This window comes from Papio anubis, chromosome 4 (assembly GCF_008728515.1).
Source record: "Papio anubis isolate 15944 chromosome 4, Panubis1.0, whole genome shotgun sequence".
In the NCBI taxonomy this organism is placed as follows: domain Eukaryota; kingdom Metazoa; phylum Chordata; class Mammalia; order Primates; family Cercopithecidae; genus Papio; species Papio anubis.
In genome coordinates, this window is record NC_044979.1 from 29,601,266 (window position 1) to 29,626,126 (window position 24,861).

The following is a 24,861-nucleotide window of genomic DNA, read 5'->3' on the forward strand; positions in this document are numbered from 1 at the left end:
GCCGAGATTGTGCTACTGCACTCTAGCCTGGGCAATAGAGCCAGACTCAGTCTCAAAAAAATAAAATAAAGTGACGACTCCTGTCTTCAGCTACATTTTATTTGGAAGCCTGATTTATAAAGCAGAGCCCCTTTTGTTTAAATGGCTTTGTGCTTGATCCCTTTTTTGCCTTCGCTGAATCTGTGGCACCATTTCCCTTGCGGGTAATTTCTTACATTTGTAAGTGTATAGTGCTTTATAATTTGTATAGTGCTTTATAATGTTAGCCATTATCTCATCTGAGATAGCCATCATATTTCCTCCTCATTCCTTGACCTTAATTTCTTCATCTTAAAGCAAGGAGGTTGAACTAGATTAGCAATTCTCAACAGTACTAAGGGCTTTTCCCAGGTATTTGGGCCCAAGATTCTCATACATGCCTTTAACCATCTTATAATTGCTAACTCTTTGTTTACTTACAGAAGTGTGTCAGAATAGAAAAGATACAGAAGTGTTTGTAATAGGAAACCATGGAATATAAATGATGTTTAAATTTTTTAATGACAAATTTCAAATGCACAGCAAACATGAAATAATGTCATAGAGAACATCTGTATACCTACCACCTAAATTCCACTGTTCATATTTTACTATGCTAGTTTTATGTATCTGTCCACCTACATGAAATTTTTTTTTAAGTTTAAAATTCTGGGCTGGGCATGATGGCTCACATCTGTAATCCCAGCACTTTGGAAGGCCCAGGCGGGAGGATCACTTGAACCTGGGAGTTTGAGACCAGCCTGGGCAATATAGTGAGACCTTATCTCTACAGAAAATTTTAAAAATTAATTGAGGCCAGGCGTGTGGCTCATTCCTGTAATCCCAGTACTTTGGGAGGCAAGGCGGGCAGATTGCTTGAGCTCAGGAGTTCGAGACCAGCCTGGGCAACATGGCAAAACCCCAACTCTACAAAAAATATAAAAATTAGGCAGGCGTGGTGGTACATACCTATAGTCCCAGCTGCTCGGGGGCTGAGGTGGGAGGATTGCTTGAGCCTAGGAGGTCAAGGCTGCAGGGAGCCAAGATCAAGTCACTGCACTCCAGCCTGGGCGACAGAGTGAGGCCTTGTCTCAAAAATGAAAATAAAATTATATTTTCTGTGTGAAGTTATTGTGACAGTGGTTGATTTTGGTAGATCTTGAAACATAAATCTTCAGAGGTTTGTTTGGCACTAAAGAGCTGACCTTCTCTAGATAGGCTTATCAGTTAATTTACTACTTGCAGGTCACTTCTCACTCTCACCAAGCCACATTTTTCCAACAACAGAACAAGCTGTAGCTTAGAAATACAAAACACAGCCGGGCACGCTGGCTCATGGTGGCTAACACTTTGGGAGGCTGACGTGGGCAGCTTACTTGAGGTCAGGACATCAAGACCAGCCTGGCCAACATGGTGAAACCCTGTCTCTACTAAAAATAGAAAAATTAGCCAGGCGTTGTGGTGTGTGCCTGTAATTCCAGTTACCTGGGAGGCTGAGGCAGGAGAAACACTGGAACCTGGGAGGTGGAGGTTGTAGTGAGCAGAGATCGCACCACTGCACTCTAGACTGGGCGACAGAGTGAGGCGCCGTCTCAAAAAAAATAAAAATAAAATACAAAACACACACACAGACCAAATAGTTTCTCGTGGTAAAGGCAGAGAATAGGTTGTGTTGACTTGGCATACCTCACAGTTTGGGAAACCCTCTATCTAAAATACAATACCCCCATGATTTAGGCAACTTCTGTTTATTGAAACTTGACTGCTTAATGGTTTTTTTCTTCTTAATTTTATAGAGGTCATTGAAAGCTGCAGTGAGTTTAAAACAAATGTTATCTGATTTGAAATTTTAGGAGGGGGTGCCTGAGGAGACTGATGACTTCGGGGAGTTTCGGATGAGGGTATCAGACCTGGTAAAGGACTTGATTTTCTTGATAGGGTCTATGGAGTGTTTTGCTCAGGTAAGCCTATTTGGAGATTGTTTCCAGTTTTACTGGTCACCTTAATTGTGTTCACTTCTGTGTCTTCTGTGAATGTTCCATCTTATTTCTTCAATCTTAGTGGCTGAATGAGATAATAGATATGCAAGTGCCTAGCACACTGCCTGGCATATAGTAGCTATGTTTATTTAACATTTTACAAGTCAGTTGCAGTTTATGGATGATTTGGTTATGGTTTACTCTCTATGCTTGCAATGATTGCTGTTCCACTTGTACAGCTGGAATAGAAGATCATAGATAAGCATTAAAGCCTCTAGGATACTTATAGGGAATCTGGACCTAGCCAGGAACAATAGGCAAGTGTTTCTACTTTAGTAATTACGTACCAACTCCTGGTAACTCTTTTAGTTATTTGGCATTATCTTTGTCCACACTTATGGTTAGATTCCTGTGCAGTTTCATCCCAGAGGTGACTATGCTAGAGTAGAAGATTCATAGTCCAGAGGTTTTCCTGACAATCAGTGAGTAACATTTTACCTTATAAGGTTACAGTCATCATCATTCCATACCACTTAACATTAGTATAATTTCAGGCAGTTTTCATATTGCTGGATTATACTCTAATGAGCTCTGAAATACTACTTTGGAAGCTTTATCATGGCAATACTGAAGTAACCTAAATTTTTTTTTTTTTTTTTTTTGGTAATTCAGTCATTTGTTGTATATTTGGGAGTCATACAATCTAAAAAATGTTAATAACAGTATAACTGTTTTCATTATATTAAGCAAAGCATGCTTACTGACCCATCTGTGAAGAGTTGGGGATTCTTAGAAAGCCACTTAAATGAGATCCCTGGATCTTAGACAGATGACCTGTGCTCAGATTTCAGCTCTTCTCTCTTTAGCTCTATGGCTTTGAGAAATCCTTTGATCTTCTCAATCCTTTGACTTAATTTACAAATTTATGTAAATTATCAATGCTGTTCAAGATACAGTCTGTGGAACACCACCCCATGAGATGTTTTTTGCCAAAAAAAAGTTATATCATTAATTAAAATTAGGAAATGGTATAAATAGTATATTAAAGGCTCTATGAAGTTGTATAACAAGAGAGCTGTTTAATTTTGCCTTCCCTAGCAGTGTCTGTTATTTGACTGTAAAATATTAGTTAGTCACGTTCTGTAGGTGGATATAATCTGGGAAATTCTGGACCAGAACATCTCAGAGTATTCTGCTAGGTGTACCTTTTTTAAAAAAATTAATTCTGCTTGGATACAGTATTGTGATAGGTGCTTCTAAACAGCTGCTTTTTAGGAATTCAGTCAGTACTACCAGTGCTGATGCAGACAAGTAGTTAAAACAATAGAAATGTAAAGCCAATACATATATAGAGGATTACATTGTATCTCTATTTTAAGTGTGTTTGTGTATTTATCAGTTATTATCAGGACCAGGAAAAGACACTCATGTACAGTGTTTTGTTTTTCTCATAGTAGTCGTTTTCTGGGGGCAGATGATAATTTTGATAAACTCTTGGGAGTCTAAATGGGTCTATTTCAAATATTAAAATAGTTATTCCTAGTTAGTAATGATGTAAAAAAAATGAAAATAATATTCTCATCTGGCTTGAGAGATAATTAGATTTAGAAACAAGGAGCAGGATTTACTTTAACTGGATTTTTTGTTTTGTTTGTTTTGGCATTCTGTTTTCCTTTTAATGGATCCATAATCCACCTCTTCTTCTCTAGTTATATTCTACTCTGAAAGAAGGCAACCCACCCTGGGAGGTGACAGAAGCGGTTCTCTTTATCATGGCTGCTATAGCAAAGAGTGTTGATCCGTGAGTGTCTCATAAGTCTTTTGCTGGGAACTCTAAATATCAAGAGGAAGGAAAATTACACTATTTTTTTTCCTTATATGGTATATACCTGAGACTTTTCGAACTTCTTACTTCTGTTGTGCTGTCTAGTCTTCTGACTTCTAGAGTCTAGTCCAGGGTCGCCTGAATTGCTGATACCATGTTTTAACAACATTTCCTAGAGTTGAAATTATTTTATTCTTGATGCTAGGAATAGAATGCTGATTTATTTTTCCAACTGAGGCTCCCTTGTGAAAGTTGGTATGGTAAAGAATTTGTTAGACTGTTTAATTGTTGGTATTTGCTTAAAAGCAATTGAATAGACACTAATTTGGGTTTTCTGCTTTTGTGACCTTGGGTAAGTTATCCTTACAAAATTAATTACATTGTTTTGAGTTTCAGAGAGGCAAGGCCTAGGCATCTTTCCACCTGAAAGAGCCAGATCTAAAAGGCAGTTACTGTTTTTGTTATTGCCATTGAAAAATTTCAGATTATTCAAATTTTACTTCTAATTGCATAGAAATTCTATTTATGGTATGAAGCCCTAGAGACAGAATTTACTTTGTGCCATGAGTATATAAATCGATGTTAATATCTGCCACCCTGAATTGTGACGTGATACCTGCAGTCAAGCTCTATATTCAGTCTTGATTGGAGAGATGGTTAAGGCAGGTATTTATAAAAAGCACAGTGCTTCTTTCTTAGCTGCCTTTCAGGGCCTCGTCAATGGGATATTGTTTCTAATCCAGTAAATATTCAAGGAGGTTGAATAGGTTTATTTTTCTCTATTAAGAAGTCCTGGTCCTTAATTATATACCACACTATTTACTCTTAAATCCATTTTGGTGTCATTTTGAACCTTCTGTGACAAGTCTGAAGCTTATTAAAATCATTAATATCCTAACTAATATGTCTTGGTTTGAAAAATGATGCCTAGATAGTCTTCATTAATTGATTTAGTGTCCCTAGGAAACATAAGGTATAAATGAGAGATTCGATATATTTTTTTGTTTATCTGCATTTCAAGCCAACTGCATGATTATAATTTTTTAGTGCATATGAAAGGACTTAATAGTCTAGCTTATCAGCAGAGGGTGGTCTTGCTCTAATCCAGGATATTATTTACATTTTAAACATCTTTCATTTCTGGATGAAGTTCTGCCACTTTGGGGGCATCCTCCACTCTACTCAAAAGGCGTTTAGCCAGTATATTTTGTCGGGGGCAGAGGGAGAAGGAGAGGGAACAGATAAACTCATGGAGCTGTGGAAAGTGTTTGGTTAACTTTAGTTTTCCCTCATGTTCCAAATCGGGGCAACTTAATCTATTCCTGCAGCTTGTTTTCTTGTTCTTTCAGTTAGTGAGCTGGCTACCCATACTTACCTGTTCTTAAAGTTTCCAATATCCAGGTGTAGGAAATCTTTGGAGAATAACAACAAAGAGTGGTTTATCAGAATTATTCATTCATCTGTTTAGCCATTCAGCAATATTTATTGAGTGCCCACTATGTGCCAGGCACTGTTCTAGGTGCTGCAGCTATAGGATGAAATAAAATAGATTCTTTAAAAGAAGACATTCATCCACAGTAAATGTCTGCCTCTCCAGCTTGATGTGTCTTTAGACACTTTACTGGCATTCAGAATATTAAGGAGCAGTATGCTTTTCCTGAAACAATATCTTTCATTTCTATCTTTTCCTCTTTTTTGAGGATTTGAAAATCTTTCATAACAAATACCAAGTACTTTTATTTTAATAGTTATTTAGAAAGAAGCTCTTTAGCAATGCTGTGTGTCATCACAGCCTGTTATTTGGCCAGAATATAACCTCTGAAATCAGTAACTGTGAGTACTTACCACCTATACTCAGGGAGAACAATCCAACACTTGTGGAAGTCCTAGAAGGAGTTGTCCGCCTGCCAGAGACTGTACATACGGCTGTGCGATACACCAGCATTGAATTGGTTGGAGAGATGAGTGAAGTCGTTGATCGAAATCCTCAGTTCCTTGGTATGTGTAATCTCTCTCCTCTGCCACTTCTTAACTTGTCATTTTTCTGATTTTTCTTCTCATCTCTTACTTTTGCTTGAGTTTTCCTTTCTGTTTTTTTAACACGAGAGTGTTTATAGAAAGTGAGAGTAAACAATATGTTGTAAGTTAGTGCTTAGTTGATGTAACACTTATAATCTGATCTGGGAGAAAGACCTTTGAAAGATTAGATCTACAGATAGGGAAACACTGAACAGTTTGCTTCTAGTACTCTGTTTAAGCATGAACATTTCTGTCTCTGTTAGTCTTTGGCTTATGCTAATCAGACTCTCTTATAGTTTTAACATACTAGAAGCTACTAAAGGACCAAAGCAAAGGAGGTAATTTTTCACTTGTAATACATGCTTCATTTAAAAACCAAGAATTATTATTCAAAACTAAATAACTGCAAATTAAAAAGAAGACTGTCGTATAGCCTCTGGCTGTCCTTTTTTTTTTTTATTATTATACTTTAAGTTCTAGGGTACATGTGCATAACGTGCAGGTTTGTTACATATGTATACTTGTGCCATGTTGGTGTGCTGCACCCATCAACTCGTCAGCACCCATCAACTCATCATTTACATCAGGTATAACTCCCAATGCAATCCCTCCCCCCTCCCCCCTCCCCCCTCCCCATGATAGGCCCCGGTGTGTGATGTTCCCCTTCCCAAGTCCAAGTGATCTCATTGTTCAGTTCCTACCTATGAGTGAGAACATGCGGTGTTTGGTTTGGCTGTCCTTATTGACTTGAAAAAATAACTAAAGATCATAAGTAACAACTTTAGAATTGAAGGTAAAGTTGGAAATCATTTATTCTAACCTCCTCATTTTACAGACAAGGAAACTGAGGCCCAAAGAGACGAAATAACTTATCCAGGGTAATATATATCAAGCCCTGACATTTAAGAGGGATACATTCTGAGAATTTTAGGAATGCCAAAATTTGTGATTAGTATTAAATCATTCAGGTTGATATGTTTCCTATGTATATCTTTATTATTGCCTTTTTACTTGATTTTATTTTACGTATCTGTTTTTAGTGACTGAAACACATGCTTAAAAGAGTGAATGTGTTCTTTGTTTCTATACATTGAGCTGCTTTCTAAGTTCAACGTACTGTTTCTTTTTGTTTGTTTTTGTTTCTTTTTTTGTTTTGAGACGGAGTCTTGCTGTGTTGCCTAGGCTGGAATGCAGTGGCCCGATCTTGGCTCGCTGCAACCTCCACCTCCCAGGTTCAAGTGATTCTCTTGCCTCAGCCTCCCAAGTAGCTGGGATTACAAGTGTGTGCCACCATGCCTGCTAATTTTTGTATTTTTAGCGGTGACAGGGTTTCACTATATTGACCAGGCTGATCTCAAACTCCTGACCACAAGTAATCTGCCCGCCTCAGCCTCCCAAAGTGCTAGGATTACAGGCGTGAGCCACCACACGTGGCCCAGCGTACTATTTCCAAGTGATTTCAAAATGACTGTTTTTTAGTTCTTAGATTTCTGCACTTTATCTGGCTCAACATTTGGCTTTCTTTTCTGAACCATTTTTCCACCAAAGAACAGTAGATTTGTTTGTTTGTTTTAATACTTCAGTTAATGTCCAGAAAGCAGCAAATCTAGGTTGACTTGCAGACTCTTATCAAAAGATTTATCATTCAGTGCCACCTTCCAGTATCTCATTCAGATTTGTGCCTCAGCAGTAGACAAATTGCTCTATGTTCATACTCCGAATAGTCAAAACTACAAATACCCAATTTGGGAGTCACAGAAGTCTACAGTATTAGAGTTGCTTGGGGTAACTTCTAGATTCTAGGTCTTTTGATTCCTAGACTAAACAGAGTGAGGTTTTGGTTTTGTTTTTTTCTTTTTGGTAAAGATAGGCAGATTGTGCTGAGTTTGGACATCGTATTGATCATTAGACTAGAAATGGACATAATGGTTTTAAATGGGCTTAAGACATTATTCTTGGTCAGGCACAGTGGCTCATGCCTGTAATCCCAGTATTTTGGGAGGCTGAGGCGAGAGGATCATCTGAGTTCAGGAGTTCGAGACCAACCTGGCCAACAGGCGAAACCCTGTCTCTACTCAAAATACAAGAAAATTAGCCAGGCTTGGTGGCACATGCCTGTAATCCCAGCTAGTCAGGAGGCTGAGGCAGGGAGAATTGCTTGAACCCAGGAGCGGGAGGTTGCAGTGAGCCAAGACTGCGCCACTGCACTCCAGCCTGGGTGACTGAGCGAGACTCATCTCAAAAAAAAAAAGAAAAAAAATAGATGTTATTCTTTTGATTCTTTCCACTTTTTCACAGTTTCCTACAAGGTCAATATAAAGTACTCACAATGACCTTTAAAAATATATGGTTTTTTGCTCAGGCGTGGTGGCTCTCAGTGGTAATCCCAGCACTTTGGGAGACTGAGGCAGGCGAATCACTTGAGGCCAGGAGTTTGAGACCTGCCTGGCCAACGTGGTGAAACAATCATGTCTACTAAAAATACAAAAATTAACTGGGCTTGACGCATGCCTGTAGTCCCAGCTACTCAGGAGGCTGAGGCAGGATAATTGCTTGAACCCGCGAGATGGAGGTTGCAGTGAGCTGAGATCGCGCCACTGTACTCCAGCCTGTGGGACAGACTGAGGCTCTGTCCCCAAAAATAATATATGGCTTTTCTAAGGTTTTTTTCCCTATAGAAAAACATTCTGATTTTTTATAAAAGAAGGTAAAAAGATGAGTAGAATTAGCTCTATAGAAATTCAACTTTATAATAAACTTTCTTGGAACACTTATATTTGGCAAAATTAAAACATAGTGAATTAATTCATCTAGAAGTGCTAAAGATTCATCTGCCTATTTTTAAGGCCTTTTGTAACTAGAAAGAAGCAAGTATAAAAGTTTCAGCTTTAGACAGCTATCCTTGTCCTGATTCATACAGACTGTTTTACCAAGTAATTCATCTCTCGGTATAATTGTAACTCCCTGAGCTTTGCATTCTTTCTTACATCACCATATTCTTAATACCTGGATTGCCATATATGCTCTTAAGTCAGTGGTTTACAAACTGCTCTGTGAATCCCTGGGAGTTACGTTGACTGCCATGAGGGAAGAAATGGAAGACGAAATAGCTGGGGCTCAGGGCCTGTTGATAATATGTAAGTGAGATCAGCTCCATTTTTATGTGTTTTATTTATTGTGGTTCTGAACACATTTCACTTTTTAAAAGGGTTCTTTTACTTTGAAAAAGAAAAGCAAGTATACCTCTGTTCTAACAAACTAGAAGTTTTCCTTTAGTTTCAGATATGTAATCTCTACTTGGCTTTTCTTCTTAGACCCTGTGTTGGGCTATTTGATGAAAGGCCTGTGTGAAAAGCCCCTGGCTTCTGCTGCAGCCAAAGCCATTCATAACATTTGCTCTGTCTGCCGAGATCACATGGCTCAGCACTTTAATGGACTCCTGGAGATTGCCCGTTCCCTTGATTCCTTCCTGTTGTCTCCAGAAGCTGCTGTGGGCTTGCTAAAAGGTATTTACTTGATGTTAACCACTAATAGTCACCTCAAAGCCACTACTTGGGGTAATCTTACATCTGTCATATTCCAATTTTTTCAGTTGCAATGGGCTTAGTGATAAGAATTTATGAGATGGGGAAGGTGGCTTTTCCACTAGAGGGGATAGTGTTGACTATATGTACATGCATTCTTTTCTTGGACTATCTTAAGGCAATATGATTAATTAATACTACTTGTAGTATGTATAGCACAGACCTAGATTTGGGTAGAGACAACATATTCAAACTAAACATGGCTGCTTTTTAAGTTGGAAGAATAAAAAGGGAGACCAAAGAGGCATTGCCATACCAAAGAGGTAAGTGGGAGTTGAAAGGTAGTATACATGGATCAGTGCCATGAGTAGAAGTCAGGGGTGCTGGTCTCTTAGCAGCCTTTAACCATTACTGATCAGCTCAGTGATTCTCTATCCAGAGCAGCCATTGTGATAAGGCTCAGACTTAATAGAGGAAATAGAGCTATTAAGGCTAGGGGAAAAGACTTAGAACAGCCTTTAAGCATGGTGGCTATTTTTAAATATTTGGAAGATGGTCTTATAAAAGAAGGATCATATTTATTTTATGAGTAGTCACTTGTCAGCCATTTATAGGGAAGCATATACTGGCTCTAGGAAGAAAACACTTTCTAACCATACTTTCCAAACACAGATTGGAGTGCCTTGTAAGGTAATGAAATTCTTATCACTGGTAAATTAGAGAGGATTGAGGTATATTAAAGGATTGGGTAAAATAACCTGTGTAGTATCTTCTAAGCCTCTGTGACTTGTTAAACAATTAATTAGCCTTGGCAAGATTAGATGGCCTTATTTGTGAATTCTGTCCTTTGTCATTCATATGACCAGATTCCTTACCAGCTAGTGTGACTGTGCTTTTTTATATCAGATTTTCTTTTTGTACCTTGGGTTTTTGTTGTTTCCCTTCATAGGCACAAGTAAATCAGAGTCAAATATTCTTGTCATTTTCTAGTGGAATTTAACCTTGATATTGAAGTGATGTCTTACCTATAGTGCAATGTGGCCTCCCAAATTTCAGTGGTATCTAATAGATGTAGAAAATGGTTTTCAATTTTATTTATTTATTTATTTATTTTAGAGACAGGGTCTTGCTTGTTGCCAGGCTGGGATGCAGTAGCAGATCATAGCTCACTATAACTTTGAACCCCTAGACTCAAGTGATCCTCCTGTCTCAGCTTCCCAAGTGGCAAGGACTACAGGTGCACACCACTATGCTCAGCTAATCTTTTAAATTTTTAATAGAGACAGGGTCTTGCTATATAGCCCAGGCTGGTCTTGAACTCCTGGCTTCAAGTGATCCTCCCGCCTTGACCCCCCAAAGTGCTGAGATACCAGACATGAGCCACCACGCCTGGCTGAAAACTTTTTAAAGTAACATACTTTTCTATAGGAATTAATTAAAAGGAAAATCATGCTGCAATTAGGCTTTTCCCTCCTAGTTTTAAAGAAAAGTCGCGGAGCTTGCAGTGAGCCAAGATCATGCCACTGCACTCCAGCCTGGGCAACAGAGCAAGACTCCATCTCAAAAAAAAAAAAAAAAAAAGAAAGTCTAACTCATTTATGGCTTATAGAAGGCCAGGAAGATTCACTCTGGTTTTTTTATTCAAATTTGAAGGTATAGGGATAAATTACTGTTCTGTTGAATGAAACTTAGGGGAAAAAAAAATTATATTCAAGGTGTCTCTTGACCTAGAAGGGACCTAGGCTACAATATGTAATCCTTTGGATTTGGGGAAGGTGTTTCAGCAGTTCGTTGGGATAGAATGGGGATTGCAGCAAGAGGGAGGCTCAGTAGGAAGGGTCTGGACCTTCTGTCTCCACTTGAACCTAACTGCCTCTGTTGTTTTTTGTTTTGGGTAGTTCTAAGTCAAGATTTATTTAGGAGGGAAAAAGAAGGGGGCAGGAGGCTTTTGTAACTTTTTTTTTTTAAAAAAAGGCAAATTTAACTGTTACTTCGCTGTTCAAGTCACTTATTTCATAAAGAAACTGAAGCCCAGAGAAAATGTCTCTTACAACCTCACAGAGAGTGTTATGGTGTAAGAGTGAAATCTCTAATTTCAGCCCATTCTTCTAAAAGCATTATGTCAGAATTTCTCTTATGATAAGAATTGCCGGAAGTACTTATCAAAAATAAAGACTCTCTTTGACCCACTAAATCAGCATCTCTGGGAAGTCTGAGAAATATTACACTGTGGTTATACATTTTAAAATAGCTTTGCCCTTGGCTTTGTGAAGGAGATTTTAAAAGTCTTTGACAAATATTAACTTCAGTTGTAAGTGTTAGTCAGTCTTAGCCTTCTGAGCCAAATAAAGAAAAAACAACTGTAAATAACAAAGTGTTATAATTTTAAAAAACAATGCTGATCTTTTTAAAAGAATGGAACCAAACCAGTTTGCTTTTTCTGTTCATTGATACGATGTAGACCGGTTGAGTTACCTCAATTCAGCGTTTATTTTTCATTTGTATCTTCCTTTGTTTTTCAGGGACAGCACTTGTCCTAGCCCGATTACCTTTGGATAAGATTACTGAATGTCTTAGTGAACTATGTTCTGTTCAGGTTATGGCATTGAAAAAGGTAAGTCCAATTAAGGAAGGTGTGAAACAAATATAAGGTGTTTACATGTTAAAAATGAAAAGACAAAATTACTTATTTACAGATCTTTTATCTATCTAGAAAACCCAAGAAAATGCACTAAGAATTTATTAAAATTAATAATGCTATCAAAGTAACTGCATACAAGAAATAAGTATTTCAGAATTAATAGATTCTCACTATATCAGTGTTAACGCAAAAACCAAATTTTATAAAATGTTTTAAAGAGGTTTGTCCTGAGCCAGTATGAGTGACCACAGCCCAGGAAAACCCAGTCTTGAGGAGTTCTGGGAAAGTGTGCTTGAGGTGGTGGGATTGTGGTTTGGTTTTATATATTTCAGGGATGCAGGAGTTACAGGCAAATACATAAATCAAAATACGGAAGGTATACATTGGTTTGGTCTAAAAAGATGGGCTGTCTTGAAGTGGGGGCTTAAAAGTCATAAGTGGATTCAGAGATTCTTTAATCTGCAGTTGGTTAAAGGAACAAAAAGCTTGGGGCTAGCAGAAAGGAATGTTTAAGTTAAGGGTGCTGTGCCAGAGTCAGCTATAACTTTGACAGTTTAATAAGACTGATGGGCTATAGATGTGACTTAACTCTTGCCTTGTGTGGCCTCAGATCTTGTTTGTAATTTACTGTCTTATTGCCACAAGGAGTCTTTGATCAGCCGGGCGTGGTGGCTCATGCCTGTAATCCCAGCACTTTGGAGGCCGAGGCAGGTGGATCATTTGAGGTCAGGAGTTGAAGATAAGCCTGACCAACATGGTGAAACCCTGGTCTCTACTAAAAATACAAAAAATTAGCCAGGTGTGGTAATGCACACTTGTAATCTCAGCTACTCGGGAGGCTGAGGCAGGAGAATCACTTGAACCTGGGAAGTGGAAGTTGCAGTGAACCGAAATCGTGCCATTGTACTCCAACCTGGGTGGCAGAGCAAGAATCCATCTCAAATAAAAAAGGTCTTTGATCAGTCTTATGATCTCCATTTAACATTAATGCTGGCCACTTGTTCCTAAACTCCAAAAGATAGGGAGTATAACAAAAACCTATCTGACCTCCCGTCCCATCATGGCTGAGAGCTCCATTTTTAAGGTTTCTCTGGAGTCCCCATGGTAACAGGAAGGGCCTGTTCGGTTGGTGGGAGACTTAGGATTTTATTTTTAGTTTACACTGGTAATCATCAGTTAGAAAATGTAATGGGAAAAGAATTCATTCAAGTTAGCAATCAACGTCAGAACCTACCATGTTTCCTTAAAAGATATTTTAAAGATGTCAACTCTTCTCCAGTTATAGTTATAGTACAACAATTGTAGACATACCAGTGGGATTTTTAGAACTTGATAAAATAATTCTGTAGTTCATCTCTGATGATTTACTTATGGGAATATCTAAGAAATTTTAGGAAAGAAGAGTAAGAGACAATTCGCTTAAAATATATTATAAAGCTATAATAATTGTAAAGCTTTATAATATAAAGCTAAATATATAATCTTTTACGTACTGTGTAACATAACATATATACAATCTATTATATAATTATATAATATATATAATAATAATAAGTAAAGTAAATGAGAAAAAATCAAATGATACTATTTTCTGTTTCTCAGTAATCAGACAGTAAAATGTAGTAATATGTAGTCTTGGCCAGGAAGCAATAAGATGGAGGAAAGTGGTTTGACAGTTTAAATTAAAATTTGCACCATTTGAGTAACTTTTAGGACTTTATATACTTTTAGGGCTTTATTATAAGGAAATAAGCAGAGATTGAGACAAAAGTTGATGTATGTTGCAGTGTTGGCTATACATTTGTACATGTGACAATTGGGTGTTAATGTCCTTTTGTCTCTTCAGCTGTTGTCTCAAGAGCCCAGCAATGGCATATCCTCAGATCCCACAGTGTTCTTAGATCGCCTTGCAGTGATATTTAGGTAAGAAGGGAGACGCTGGATGCCTTACTTGGGTTAAAGGCTCAAATGAAACCATTGTGTATTGAAGTAAGCAAGTATTTTTTTCTCATACTTCCAAGTATCTCCCTGTGGTTTGGAGACTAATTAAACCAGCTGTTACCTGAAGTTCTGGGGCAAAGACAAATTCTAAGAATTCATTCCTGGTAGATCTTTATGTTAAAATACTCTTTAAAAGTGGATGGCTGGGTGCGATGGCTCATACCTGTAATCCCAGCACTTGGGAGGCCAAAGCAGACAGATTGCTTGAGCTTAGGAGTTCGAGACCAGCCTGGGCAGCATGGCAAAATCCTGTCTCTACCAAAAATATAAAAAATTAGCTGGGTATGGTGGCATGGGCCTGTGGTCCCAGCTACTTGGGAGGCTGAGGTGGGAGGATCACTTGAGCCTGGGAAGCAGAGGTCGCAGTGAGCTGAGATTGTGCCACTGCACTGCAGCCTGGATGACGGGAAAAAAAGGAAAAAAAAAAAAAGGAAAAAAAAAAAGACTCTCTAAAAATGGAATTATTTTGGTCTCCAGTTCTGTGGACACCAAAAGACCAAACTTTCACATATATCATCATTCCACATGCATCAGAATCACCTGGGCTTATCAAAACACAGATTGCTAGGTACCATCCCCTCAGTGTCTGATTCATTGGATCTTGGGTAGGACCTGAAAATTTGCATTTCTGATAATTCCCAGGTGATACTGATGATTCTGCTTGCTATTCCAGAGACCATACTTTCAGAACATCTCTCTATATAGTGTATGGGTACAAAAATATAATGAAGTTTCTTCAGTGATCAGGGGAAATTAATGCATCTTTGAAGTCAAGAGGAGGAGCCTAATGATTAAAAAGGCATTTGAGTGACAGTTTTCAAAGGGTGATTCTTACTGAGTAACATAATTTATAATTTGTGGGATCAGTGTATAACTGGAATGTTATAGTAATCGTTGCATAGAAGCCTATGTGGGATAAATATTTAAAAAGGTAATGTGTTACTAGTTATTGTCAACAGATACCTTTCTCTGAGTTGGTGCAATGTTTTCCTTTTATAATTAGGAGAGCCTTATTAACATGCCATTCTGAGAACCTATTAACAGTAACCCTTATTTCACAGTAAATGAAAGAAAATCTGTAATAGATGTAAATACTTGAATTAAAGTTAAATTTCTATCAAAGTTGCTGTTGGGCTTTTTAAAACTAAAGGATAGCTTTCCTTTAAAGTAATTGGTGGTTAATTATGTGTTTGTTTGTTTGTTTCCTTCTTTTCTTCAAATTAGTGGGCTCTCGAATTAGAGGAGTTGTATTTGGCTGATTGTGGATAGTACATTGGATTCAGACTAGAACTGCAGCATCTTTGGACTACAGTTCCTATAGCTGTTAGTCCTTTAATGCAAGGAATGAAGCAATACTTGGTTTCTAGTAGTGGATTTAGACAACTTGTGTGTATTTTTTTGTTAATTTGGAAGAAACTACATATTCAGGTTTTTGGGTTTTTGTTTGTTTGTTTGTTTGTTTTGAGATGGAGTTTTACTTCATCCACTTCTTGTCCAGGTCGGAGTACAATGGTGTGATCTCAGCTCACTGCAACCACCGCCTCCCAGGTTCAAGCGATTCTCCTGCCTCAGCCTCCCAAGTAGCGCCACCACCAGCCTCCCAAGTGTCTGGGATTACAGGCATGCGCCACCACGCCCAGCTAGTTTTTGTATTTTTAGTAGACAGGGTTTCACCATGTTGGTCAGGCTGATCTTAAACTCCTGGACTCAGGTGATCCACCCGCTTCGGCCTCCCAAAGTGCTGGGATTACAGGCATGAGCCACCACACCCAGCCCATATTTGGGTTTATAAGGGGGAAAAAATGGAAAAGATAGCTGTAGCGCCTTACAGCCCATGTACCCAAAGTTGGGTTGAATTTGCATGTTCTATTGGAAGTGACTTAAAGATGGCCAAAAAATGATAGGATGATTTAAAATATGTGCTTATAAGGGTGATGTAAGTAAATGACTTTATCATCTGGTTTTCTTTATTTGGTGAAAATGATACTAAGTAAGAAGCAGGGATCAGGGCTCTGGGTCCTCAGTGAAATTGGTCTTCATTCACTATTTTGGGCTGTTGTCTTTTCCCAGGCATACCAATCCCATTGTGGAAAATGGACAGACTCATCCGTGCCAGAAAGTCATACAGGAAGTAAGTGCTAATGGATGCTTGTGGAATCAAGGCTTGCTTCTTTTTTCCTTACAGGGCTTTGGGTAACTCACCTGAGGAGATACTGTGTTCCAAGTTCATAGGGAGATTCAGTTTGTTGATATTGTTTCAATGAAATGAGGGACAGAGCCATCCAAATATCTTTTATTTTAGATTTGATAACAAAACAGGCTACAAGGGAATGCATTGAAAGGCCAGAGAAGTGGTAGAAAGAGATCCACTGTGTAACTCATAGAGTTGCTGGGAGGCCTGATCAGTACCAGCAGAATATTTTTGACAAAGCTGGTGACTTCAGTTTCCTCAGTGATGACATATTTCCCCTCTACTTTTTTCACTGAAGATTATGTGAGGATCAAAAGTCATGTTTTAAGAATTGCTTTTGAGACTTCAGAGGACAAATTACATCAACACTAAATATTTTTAAGTGTCCAGTGGTCTCAGATGATGCCATTTCCTTAACTCTAGTCCTTTTGTTCAAATTCTTCCACCTTCCAGGAACTGTCTTTAAACATCTCTTCCTGTATAGCTCATACTCATTCTTTTCATTGCCTTTCAGGAAGTCTGAAGTTTAGAAATTGTGTATCTCTGCCTTTTAGCAAAGTTAGACATACTCTTCTTCCAGTTCTAAAGAGGCACTGTTTTCTCTTGTTGAGTGGTAGGGTTTTGTGGTGGGTAGTCTATTGAACCTGTGCATGCTGGCCATGTGTGTTCCTATACAGAAAGTTTTGTCCCAGTTATTTAAAAGCTAAATGAGGTGTTACCAACTTAGCAGTTTTTCAGGTCCTAGTTGTTGATAATTTTCTTTCTTGTGCTCTTTTACTTTTGACCCAGATATGGCCAGTTTTATCCGAGACTCTAAATAAGCACCGGGCTGATAATCGGATTGTAGAGCGTTGTTGCAGGTGCCTGCGCTTTGCTGTTCGCTGTGTAGGCAAAGGATCTGCAGCACTGCTGCAGCCACTAGTCACACAGGTAAAGTTATCTGGGGCGGGTGGGGGGCGGTGGTGAGGGACATGTTCCATGTACAGGATTTGAAATAGGCTAGGCATGGTGGCTCACATTTGTAATCCCAGCACTTTGGGAGGGCTGTGCAGGTGGATCACCTGAGGTCAGGGGTTCAAGACCAGCCTGGCCAACATGGTGAAACCCTGTCTCTACTAAAAATACAAAAATTAGCCAGGCATGGTGGCGCACACCTGTAATCCTTAGCTACTCGGGAGGCTAAGGCAGGAGAATTGCTTGTCTCCCAGCCTGGGTGACAGAGCAAGACTCCATCTCAAAAAAAGAATTTGAAATAGGAGCCTTTAGGACAAAAACTTTGCTGATGAAATGAAACACTTTTGTATTTATGAACAAACTAAAAAAAAACTTGAAAGAGATTAATGCCTGTGATAGGTACATTGTCTATGAGGGAAACAGCCTAAAATCTCTTCTGTATAGTAGCTATAGCAGTATTCTAAGTAGAAACACAGCCCACTGTGAAATTCTGTGAAGCAAATGACTCGTGCTCAGTCCTTGTATACTAATGGTAAGCATTTTTATATTGAGATCCTTGGGAAAAAAATGTAGCAAGTTTCTTTGCTGTTTCTTGGCCCAAAGGGATTTTCTTTAATCTTGGCCACAGTTAGTTGTCCACAGAAGTCTCTTATTTGTCAAAAAATTTGACTCTTTTAGTCATTAAGATTGATATGTAATTATGATTGTATGACTCACTAAATGATGTTCTCTAAAATCATATTCTCGTCTAGAACTATATGAGGTGCCTATGCTTAAGTCACTAAGTCATTTATGTTGATGTTAACCTTAGAGCAGGGGGCCAGGATGCCAGTGCCTAGGACACAAGATTTAGGGATGCAAGGCAAAGTGCCAGTCCTGTATTTGCAGGACTCTGAGGTGTGTTCTGAAGTTTTGTACCCATGCTGTGAGGAAAATAGTCACAGAGCTCCAGGCTAGAGCCCTACCCCGCCCAACCTGAAGTGACCATGCTCCACCTAGGGAGGGCACCTAGGGTGCAGATTTTAAGGAGATCTTGGCCTTAAGAGTGAGTTCCCCCTTAAATTCTGCATCATAGGTGCCCTCAACCACAGGCACAGGCATGCTGGTGCAGTGGTGGTACTTGGATAACCTTGCCTCTCTAAATTGTAGATTTGATTAAAGGTTGTACAGGTAAATATTTCAACAGAAGTTTGATTTTTAGTGATTTTCTCTACTTTCACTTTATGCTGAGCACTGTAATATATGTTTGCATTTAGGCAATTGCTACCTCTGTTCAAGTGTCCCCTTCAGTGCAATATATTCTGGGTCTACCACAATTTGATAGAATGCCCCTTTGCTATTAGAGGATACTCTCATGATTTTGATACTGTTTTTTAATTCCTGCCAGTTATATATAACCAACTCATATATAACTCATATATGACCAACAGTTATATATGACCAATAGAGTAGGTAGCACTATTATATAGGAAGTGTGTTCTAGAGTCAGTACATGTGACAAAAATGAAAATTATCCTTAAAAAAAAATCCCTTAACTCAGGAGCCAGCAATCTACAGTCAGTGGCCTTGCCACCTATTTTTTTTTTTTAATGTTTTACTGAGCTGTAGCCATAATTAAGTATTATCTATTGGTCATTTTTGTGCTACACTGGCAAACTTGAGTGGGCAGAAGACTGAATGGTGGACAAGATCTGTACTTTTTACAAAGTAGCCCTTTAAGAAAATGTTTGGCAATCCTTGACTTAATCATTCCTTAGTAGAGCATATAATTTTGAGTTTACATCATGGAATGGATTTATAGCTCCTATCTCATGCTCATTCCATGGCATAGGCCAATAGAAGAATTAGTTACTGTATCCTTTCAGTCCCCACCAAGTTCATAGAGTTGAATTTATGTAATAAGATCAATACATATGTACTGTGGTGGCGTTTTAAATAGGTGAGTGTACAATTGCTTCTTAATTCTGGGAGGATAGTGGAGTAAAAATTCTAAACAAATTATTTAAGCGCATATTGTGGCCGGGCATGGTGGTGCGCACCGATAGTCTCAGCTGCTCGGGAGGCTGAGGTGGGAGGATCCCTTGAGCCTGGTAGTTTGAGGCCACAGTGAGCCAAGATCTCACCACTGCACTCCAGCCTGGGCAACAGAGCGAAACCCTATTTCTTAAAAATAATAATAATAATAATAATGTGCATATTGTACTCAAATTTTTTCCTGCTGAAATCCAAATAGCTTCATAGAAAACACTATTTTTTACTTAAAAGATAAAATAGGTTTAGGAGCAACTCAAAATTTAAACAGTGCTTTCACTGTCTTCTCCAAGATGAAAGTGTTTGATACTGTTTTCCCAACTATGGCTATATATACTATTTAAAAATATGATTTATCTACAGTGCAAATGAGAGCAACCTTTACGTACTGGATGAAATATTCTGTGCTGGGGTTTTGCAAATAATCCATGAGCTCCCTGATAGCTTCCAGCTTTAAGTATTAGACAATTCTTACACAGCATTGTCTTGGGAAGATGAAAGCTCAAAGGTTTGGAAGAATAGAGAACCTGAAAATCATTGAGATATTGAGCCCTTTGTTTCACAAAATAGTGCTAACAAGCTTTACTGTGTTGCCTTAAAGAGAAGAAGTCAATCTGTCTCTGAATTTCTTCCTGGAGACAGCTTCATAAGTTGGTAGTTTTTGAAGGGCGAAGCATTGAACTAATTGTTTTTTCCCTCGACAGATGGTGAATGTGTACCACGTACATCAGCATTCCTGCTTCCTGTACCTTGGCAGTATCCTTGTGGATGAATATGGCATGGAAGAAGGCTGTCGGCAGGGACTACTAGACATGCTCCAGGTATCTTTTCCATGAGGAATATAGATGCATCAGGCCTAGAGGGTCTGAAGGCCTACCAGCGTATTCTTTACCATGTCTTTAATTCTGTTGCTTCTTTATGTTTTCTCGCAGGCATGTTGATTTCCTAGTAACAGGGAGGTAGAAGCTTCCTAGTTGTTCTCGGAACAGGCCTGTTTGAGAGAATGAGAGACTGACCACATGAGTGTAATGATTATTACAGATGTTACTGCCTGGTTTATGCTCTTCCAGAGATAGGGTGTTTGGAAGGGGGGAGGAGGTGAGCAAAATGAATCTCTAAGCTCAAGCATTATTGTATTTTTAACTTCTTGCCTGGAACAGCCAACTGACTAGTTTTCTTAGCAGCAGGGAGGGTTTTAGAGTTAATAATAGCATTGGAAACAGCTCCTCAGATACTGCTTTTCCTTCCCTTCCAGCCACAGAGGGGGAATATTGAGTTTAAGAATGCTATTTCTTTTCCCAAGATGCCTTTTCATTTAAAATTGATATTTCATAATTATTATAAAAATTTCCACTCCCTCAGTGGACTAAACCATATCTAGTACCTAAATAGAGTCTGTTTCAGAAATTTCTAAAACTTTGAGATGACATCTGTTGAGTTTTATCAACTAAAATCTGTATCCTCAACCCTTTCTTAAATGTGGACTTCATAGGTGAAAACTGTTTATGTCAACTGGGAAGGATTTATGTCTTTCTTTTTCTGATCAGATTCTCATTACAGTCTTTTTCTTCTCCCAACTGTGCTTTTCTTCTTTGTTCCTTTTGTACTTATTGTAATATTTGGCAAGTCTGAATGCTGTGGCATTTCTGAAAAAGGATTTCTTTTAAAATCAGTGTTCTGTTTTAGGCACTGTGCATCCCCACCTTTCAGCTCCTAGAACAGCAGAATGGTCTCCAGAATCACCCTGACACTGTAGATGACCTGTTCCGGCTAGCTACCAGGTAAATCCTTCTGAAGAGCCCATTTCTTAATTGCTCATCCTGTCACTGCTTAGTCTGACATCTGACCCTTGGTTGTTTTATTCTTGTAAAATGAAGTCACTGGAGTAAGTAGATTAATGATTCATAACCCAAAGGTAAATTGCAAGCTGATATATCCCCAGCAATTATGCAGAGAATGGCAGGAAGCAAGGGATAAAGCAGCTGAGTTCCTGCCAGGAAGGAGGGCACACACACAAGACAATGCAGTGTGCCTGGCAAAACACTTGACTAGATCATTTCTACAGTCCTCTGTAGTTTTTGACTGTTTGTGCTGTTGTGATTTCATGTTTCACCTCAGCCTTCTCTTTGAGAAGCTTAGCGTCCTTTAGATATAATCAGTTTCAGAATAAAGAATGTCTGGGATTTTAAGATGCCTTAGCACCTGTCTTATACTGTATTTCTCAGCTCTACCCACAGCCTACTTTATCAAGTTTGATAATATGATTGCCAAACTTCTGATTGAATTCCTTAGTCCCTAACTAAGGAATTTGAACCAAACCTGTTACCATATCAGCATTTAAAAAAAAAAAAAAGAGAAAAATCATTATTTTCAAAACAACAAAAGCCCAACTGTTATTTCATTTACAAATGCTAAATAATATTGACTTGATTGTTTCATCTTAGGATTGATTTTTTTTTTTTCTTTTTTCTTTTTTGAGATGGAGTCTTGCTCTGTTGCCCAGGCTGGAGTGCAATGACATGGTCTCGGCTCACTGCAACCTCTGCCTCCTGGGTTCAGGTGATTCTCCTGCCTCAACCTCCTGAGTAGTTGGGATTACAGGGGCCCACCACCATGCCCAGCTAATTTTTGTATTTTTAGTAGAGACGGGGCTTTGCCATGTTGGTCAGGCTGGTCTCAAACTCCGGACCTCAGGTGATCTGCCCACCTTGGCCTCCCAAAGTGCTGGGATTACAGGCATGAGCCACCATAACTGGCAGGATTGAATATTGAACACTTTTTTTGTTAGTTTTTGGATAGGTTAGAAAAACTGTTTTTTTCTCTTTTTAGTTGATAGAATTGTTGGATGGGCTGTCACCCTCTGTTTTCTTAGGGTATGTATTCCTTGGAAAACTAGTCCCTAGAAATGTTCTTTGTACAAATGATGAAACAAGTTTAGAATATACTGTATCTTTTTTTGAAGAGATTCTCCCTGTATATTAAAGGAACTTGGAAACCCGATAGTAGTTTAAAACAAAAAATAAACAAGCAAAAACACTTTAAAAATCCAGCAGCATTTCCCAAGCTTACTTAACACACAACCTTTTCTTTGAGAGATTCCTGTTGACATCCTGGGAACTGGAATTTTGTGAACTTTAGTTTGGGAAATGCTGTTCTAGCATCTTTAGGACTTTTTAACCTAGGAGAGTTTCTACTTGTAAGTCCTTTTGACTGGTCTTTCTTGATTTATAAAATCTTAGTTGGAAATTAGGTGTGGTGACATGTCTTTTAATATACTAATCTAAGATGTGGTCTTTTTTTTTTTTTTTTTAAGAGCAACTTTAGGTTCACTGCAAATTTGAGTGAAAAGTTACTCCCATATACCCCTCCCTCCTAACACATACAGCCTTCCCCTCTATTAGCATTCCCCACCAGAGTGGTACAAACAGTGACCCTATATTAACACATCATTATCACCCAAAGTCCATAGTTTACATTAGGCTTCACTCTTGATGTACATTCTGTGGGTTTTGACAAATGTGTAATGACATGTATCCACTGTTACAGTATCATACAGAATACTTACACTGCCATAAAAATCCTCTATGTTCTGTCTATTCATCCCTTCTTCCCTGAAACCCCCACCAACCAGTGATCTTTTTTACTGTCTTCATAGTTCTGCCCTTTTACCCTGGCTGCTTTTATAGCCTAAACTTGTCATTTATACCTAGTCTCACTTTCCACACCAGGTTTATTCAGCGTAGCCCTGTCACCTTGCTGCGGAGCCAAGTAGTCATCCCTATCTTACAGTGGGCCATTGCCTCTACTACCCTGGACCACCGGGATGCCAATTGTAGTGTCATGAGGTTCCTACGAGACCTCATTCATACAGGGGTAGCCAATGATGTAAGTATAAAAATGATACCATTTCTACTTAACAGTTTTTATCTCCTATCTCTTTGTCATTCCTTAGGGGAAAACCAGCATCTCAGTATTTCCTTATTTGAACTGTATTGGTAGACATATATCATAGTGGATCATTCACTAGTCAAAATATCAACTAAGACACTTGTGCTGGGTGCTTTAGGCTATATAAAGCAGTCTAAAACTGTTCATGCTCCTAAACCATTTGGTGTCTAGTTGAAGAGAGAAACAAGTTTAAAGAGTTAAGTAACAACAAGAAGCCAATATTTGGTGTTTTTCATTTGTTTTTGAAACAGGGTCTTGCTCTGTCACCTAGGCTGGAGTACAGTGATGTGAATCTCAAGGGATCCTCAGCCTACTGAGTAGCCAGGACTACAGGCATCCAACACCATGCCTGGCTAGTTTTTATATTTTTTATAGAGATGGGGTTTCACCATGTTGCCCAGGTTGGTCTTGAACCCCTGGCCTCAAGTGATCCTCCCACCTTGGCCTCCAATATTTGATTGTCAGATGAGTGATAAAAGTCATTGATTGGTATGAGGTCAGACAAGGGAAAGCTCTAGACCAAAAAGAGTTGGAATAACTTTCTGGAAAGGGAGGGATTTAAATGGAGCCATGAAATAAGAGGTAGAATTGTGATGGATTAGAGAGGCAGATAGTCATACTGCCTCTAAATCAAGATCAGAGCACGTCAGAATAGTGCTAAGTTTGTTAGTAGACAACTAAGCAGTAGGAGCAGTAATGTGGTTCACAGGAGTTTTGAAGTTAGGTTTGATTAGAAGTGGAGTAGAATTGTAGACAGGGGAGAGCAGTGAAGAAGTATGTATTTACTTCTGCATTCTATTCAGGCTATTCATTTAAGAAGTTTGGCAGTAAAAGAGAGAAGAAAATAACTAGAAGGGAAAGGCAATTTAAAAAATATTTTTCTCAAGATATTAGAAATATATGTGTTTTTAAAGACCACAAGAAGGGTTGGGCGCAGTGGCTCACGCCTGTAATCCCAGCACTTTGGGAGGCCAAGGCGGGCAGATCACTTGAGGTCAGGAGTTCAAGACCAGCCTGGCCAACATGGTGAAACCCTGTCTCTACTAAAAGTACAAAAATTAGCCAACCATGGTAGTGGATGCCTGTAATCCCAGCTACTTAGGAAGGCTGAGGCAGGAGAATTGCTTGAACCCAGGGGATGGAGGTTTCAGTTAGCCGAGATCGGGCCACCGCACTCTAGCCTGGGCGACAGAGCAAGACTCTGTCTCAGAAAAGAAAAAAAAAAAAAATTAAAGACCACAAGGAGAAAAAAAATAAGGATTTTTTTGATAGAAAAAATTAGATCTCTGATAGATGTCTTCAATTCTTATTTCAGTTGGTTTTGTTTTGTTTTGTTGTAACGTGGGGGTCTGGCTGTGTTACCCAGACTAGTGGCCATTCACAGGTGAGATCCCACTGCAGATCAGAATGGAATTTTGACCCACTCTGTTTCTGACTTGGGCTGTTCACCCCTCCCTCTTTAGGCAACCCAGGAGTGGTTTCCCGCTCCTAGAAGGTCACCACATTGATGCTGAGCTTAGCACAGGCACCCAATTGGTATAGCATGCTCCAGCCCAGAACACCTGGGTTTAAGCTGTTCCCCTAAGCCTTTGGAGTGGCTGGGACTGTGGTGTGTGCTGCCGTGCCAGGCGGACTTGATTTTTTAAAAAGGAAATAGGAACACAAGTTATTTTTCACATTAAAGAAAAATTAATACCATCACATAGAAGATGAGAAAAAAATTTTAAAAA

At 38.8% G+C, this 24,861-nt stretch overlaps 1 protein-coding gene across 4 annotated transcripts in view; it reads left to right on the forward strand.

Moving 5' to 3' along the window:
* The window catches only part of TNPO3 (transportin 3), a 102,989-nt gene that overhangs the window by 61,099 nt on the left and 17,029 nt on the right, over nt 1-24,861 (forward strand). For all 4 annotated transcript variants that reach the window (XM_003896577.4, XM_031665171.1, XM_017957148.2 and 1 more), the window contains 11 exons: nt 1,872-1,979; nt 3,707-3,798; nt 5,681-5,820; nt 9,156-9,347; nt 11,888-11,979; nt 13,853-13,929; nt 16,078-16,138; nt 16,988-17,128; nt 19,888-20,004; nt 20,870-20,964; nt 22,912-23,068. In XM_003896577.4, the coding sequence (XP_003896626.1) occupies nt 1,872-1,979; nt 3,707-3,798; nt 5,681-5,820; nt 9,156-9,347; nt 11,888-11,979; nt 13,853-13,929; nt 16,078-16,138; nt 16,988-17,128; nt 19,888-20,004; nt 20,870-20,964; nt 22,912-23,068 (1,272 nt within the window). The remainder of the gene's footprint in view (nt 1-1,871; nt 1,980-3,706; nt 3,799-5,680; nt 5,821-9,155; nt 9,348-11,887; nt 11,980-13,852; nt 13,930-16,077; nt 16,139-16,987; nt 17,129-19,887; nt 20,005-20,869; nt 20,965-22,911; nt 23,069-24,861) is intronic.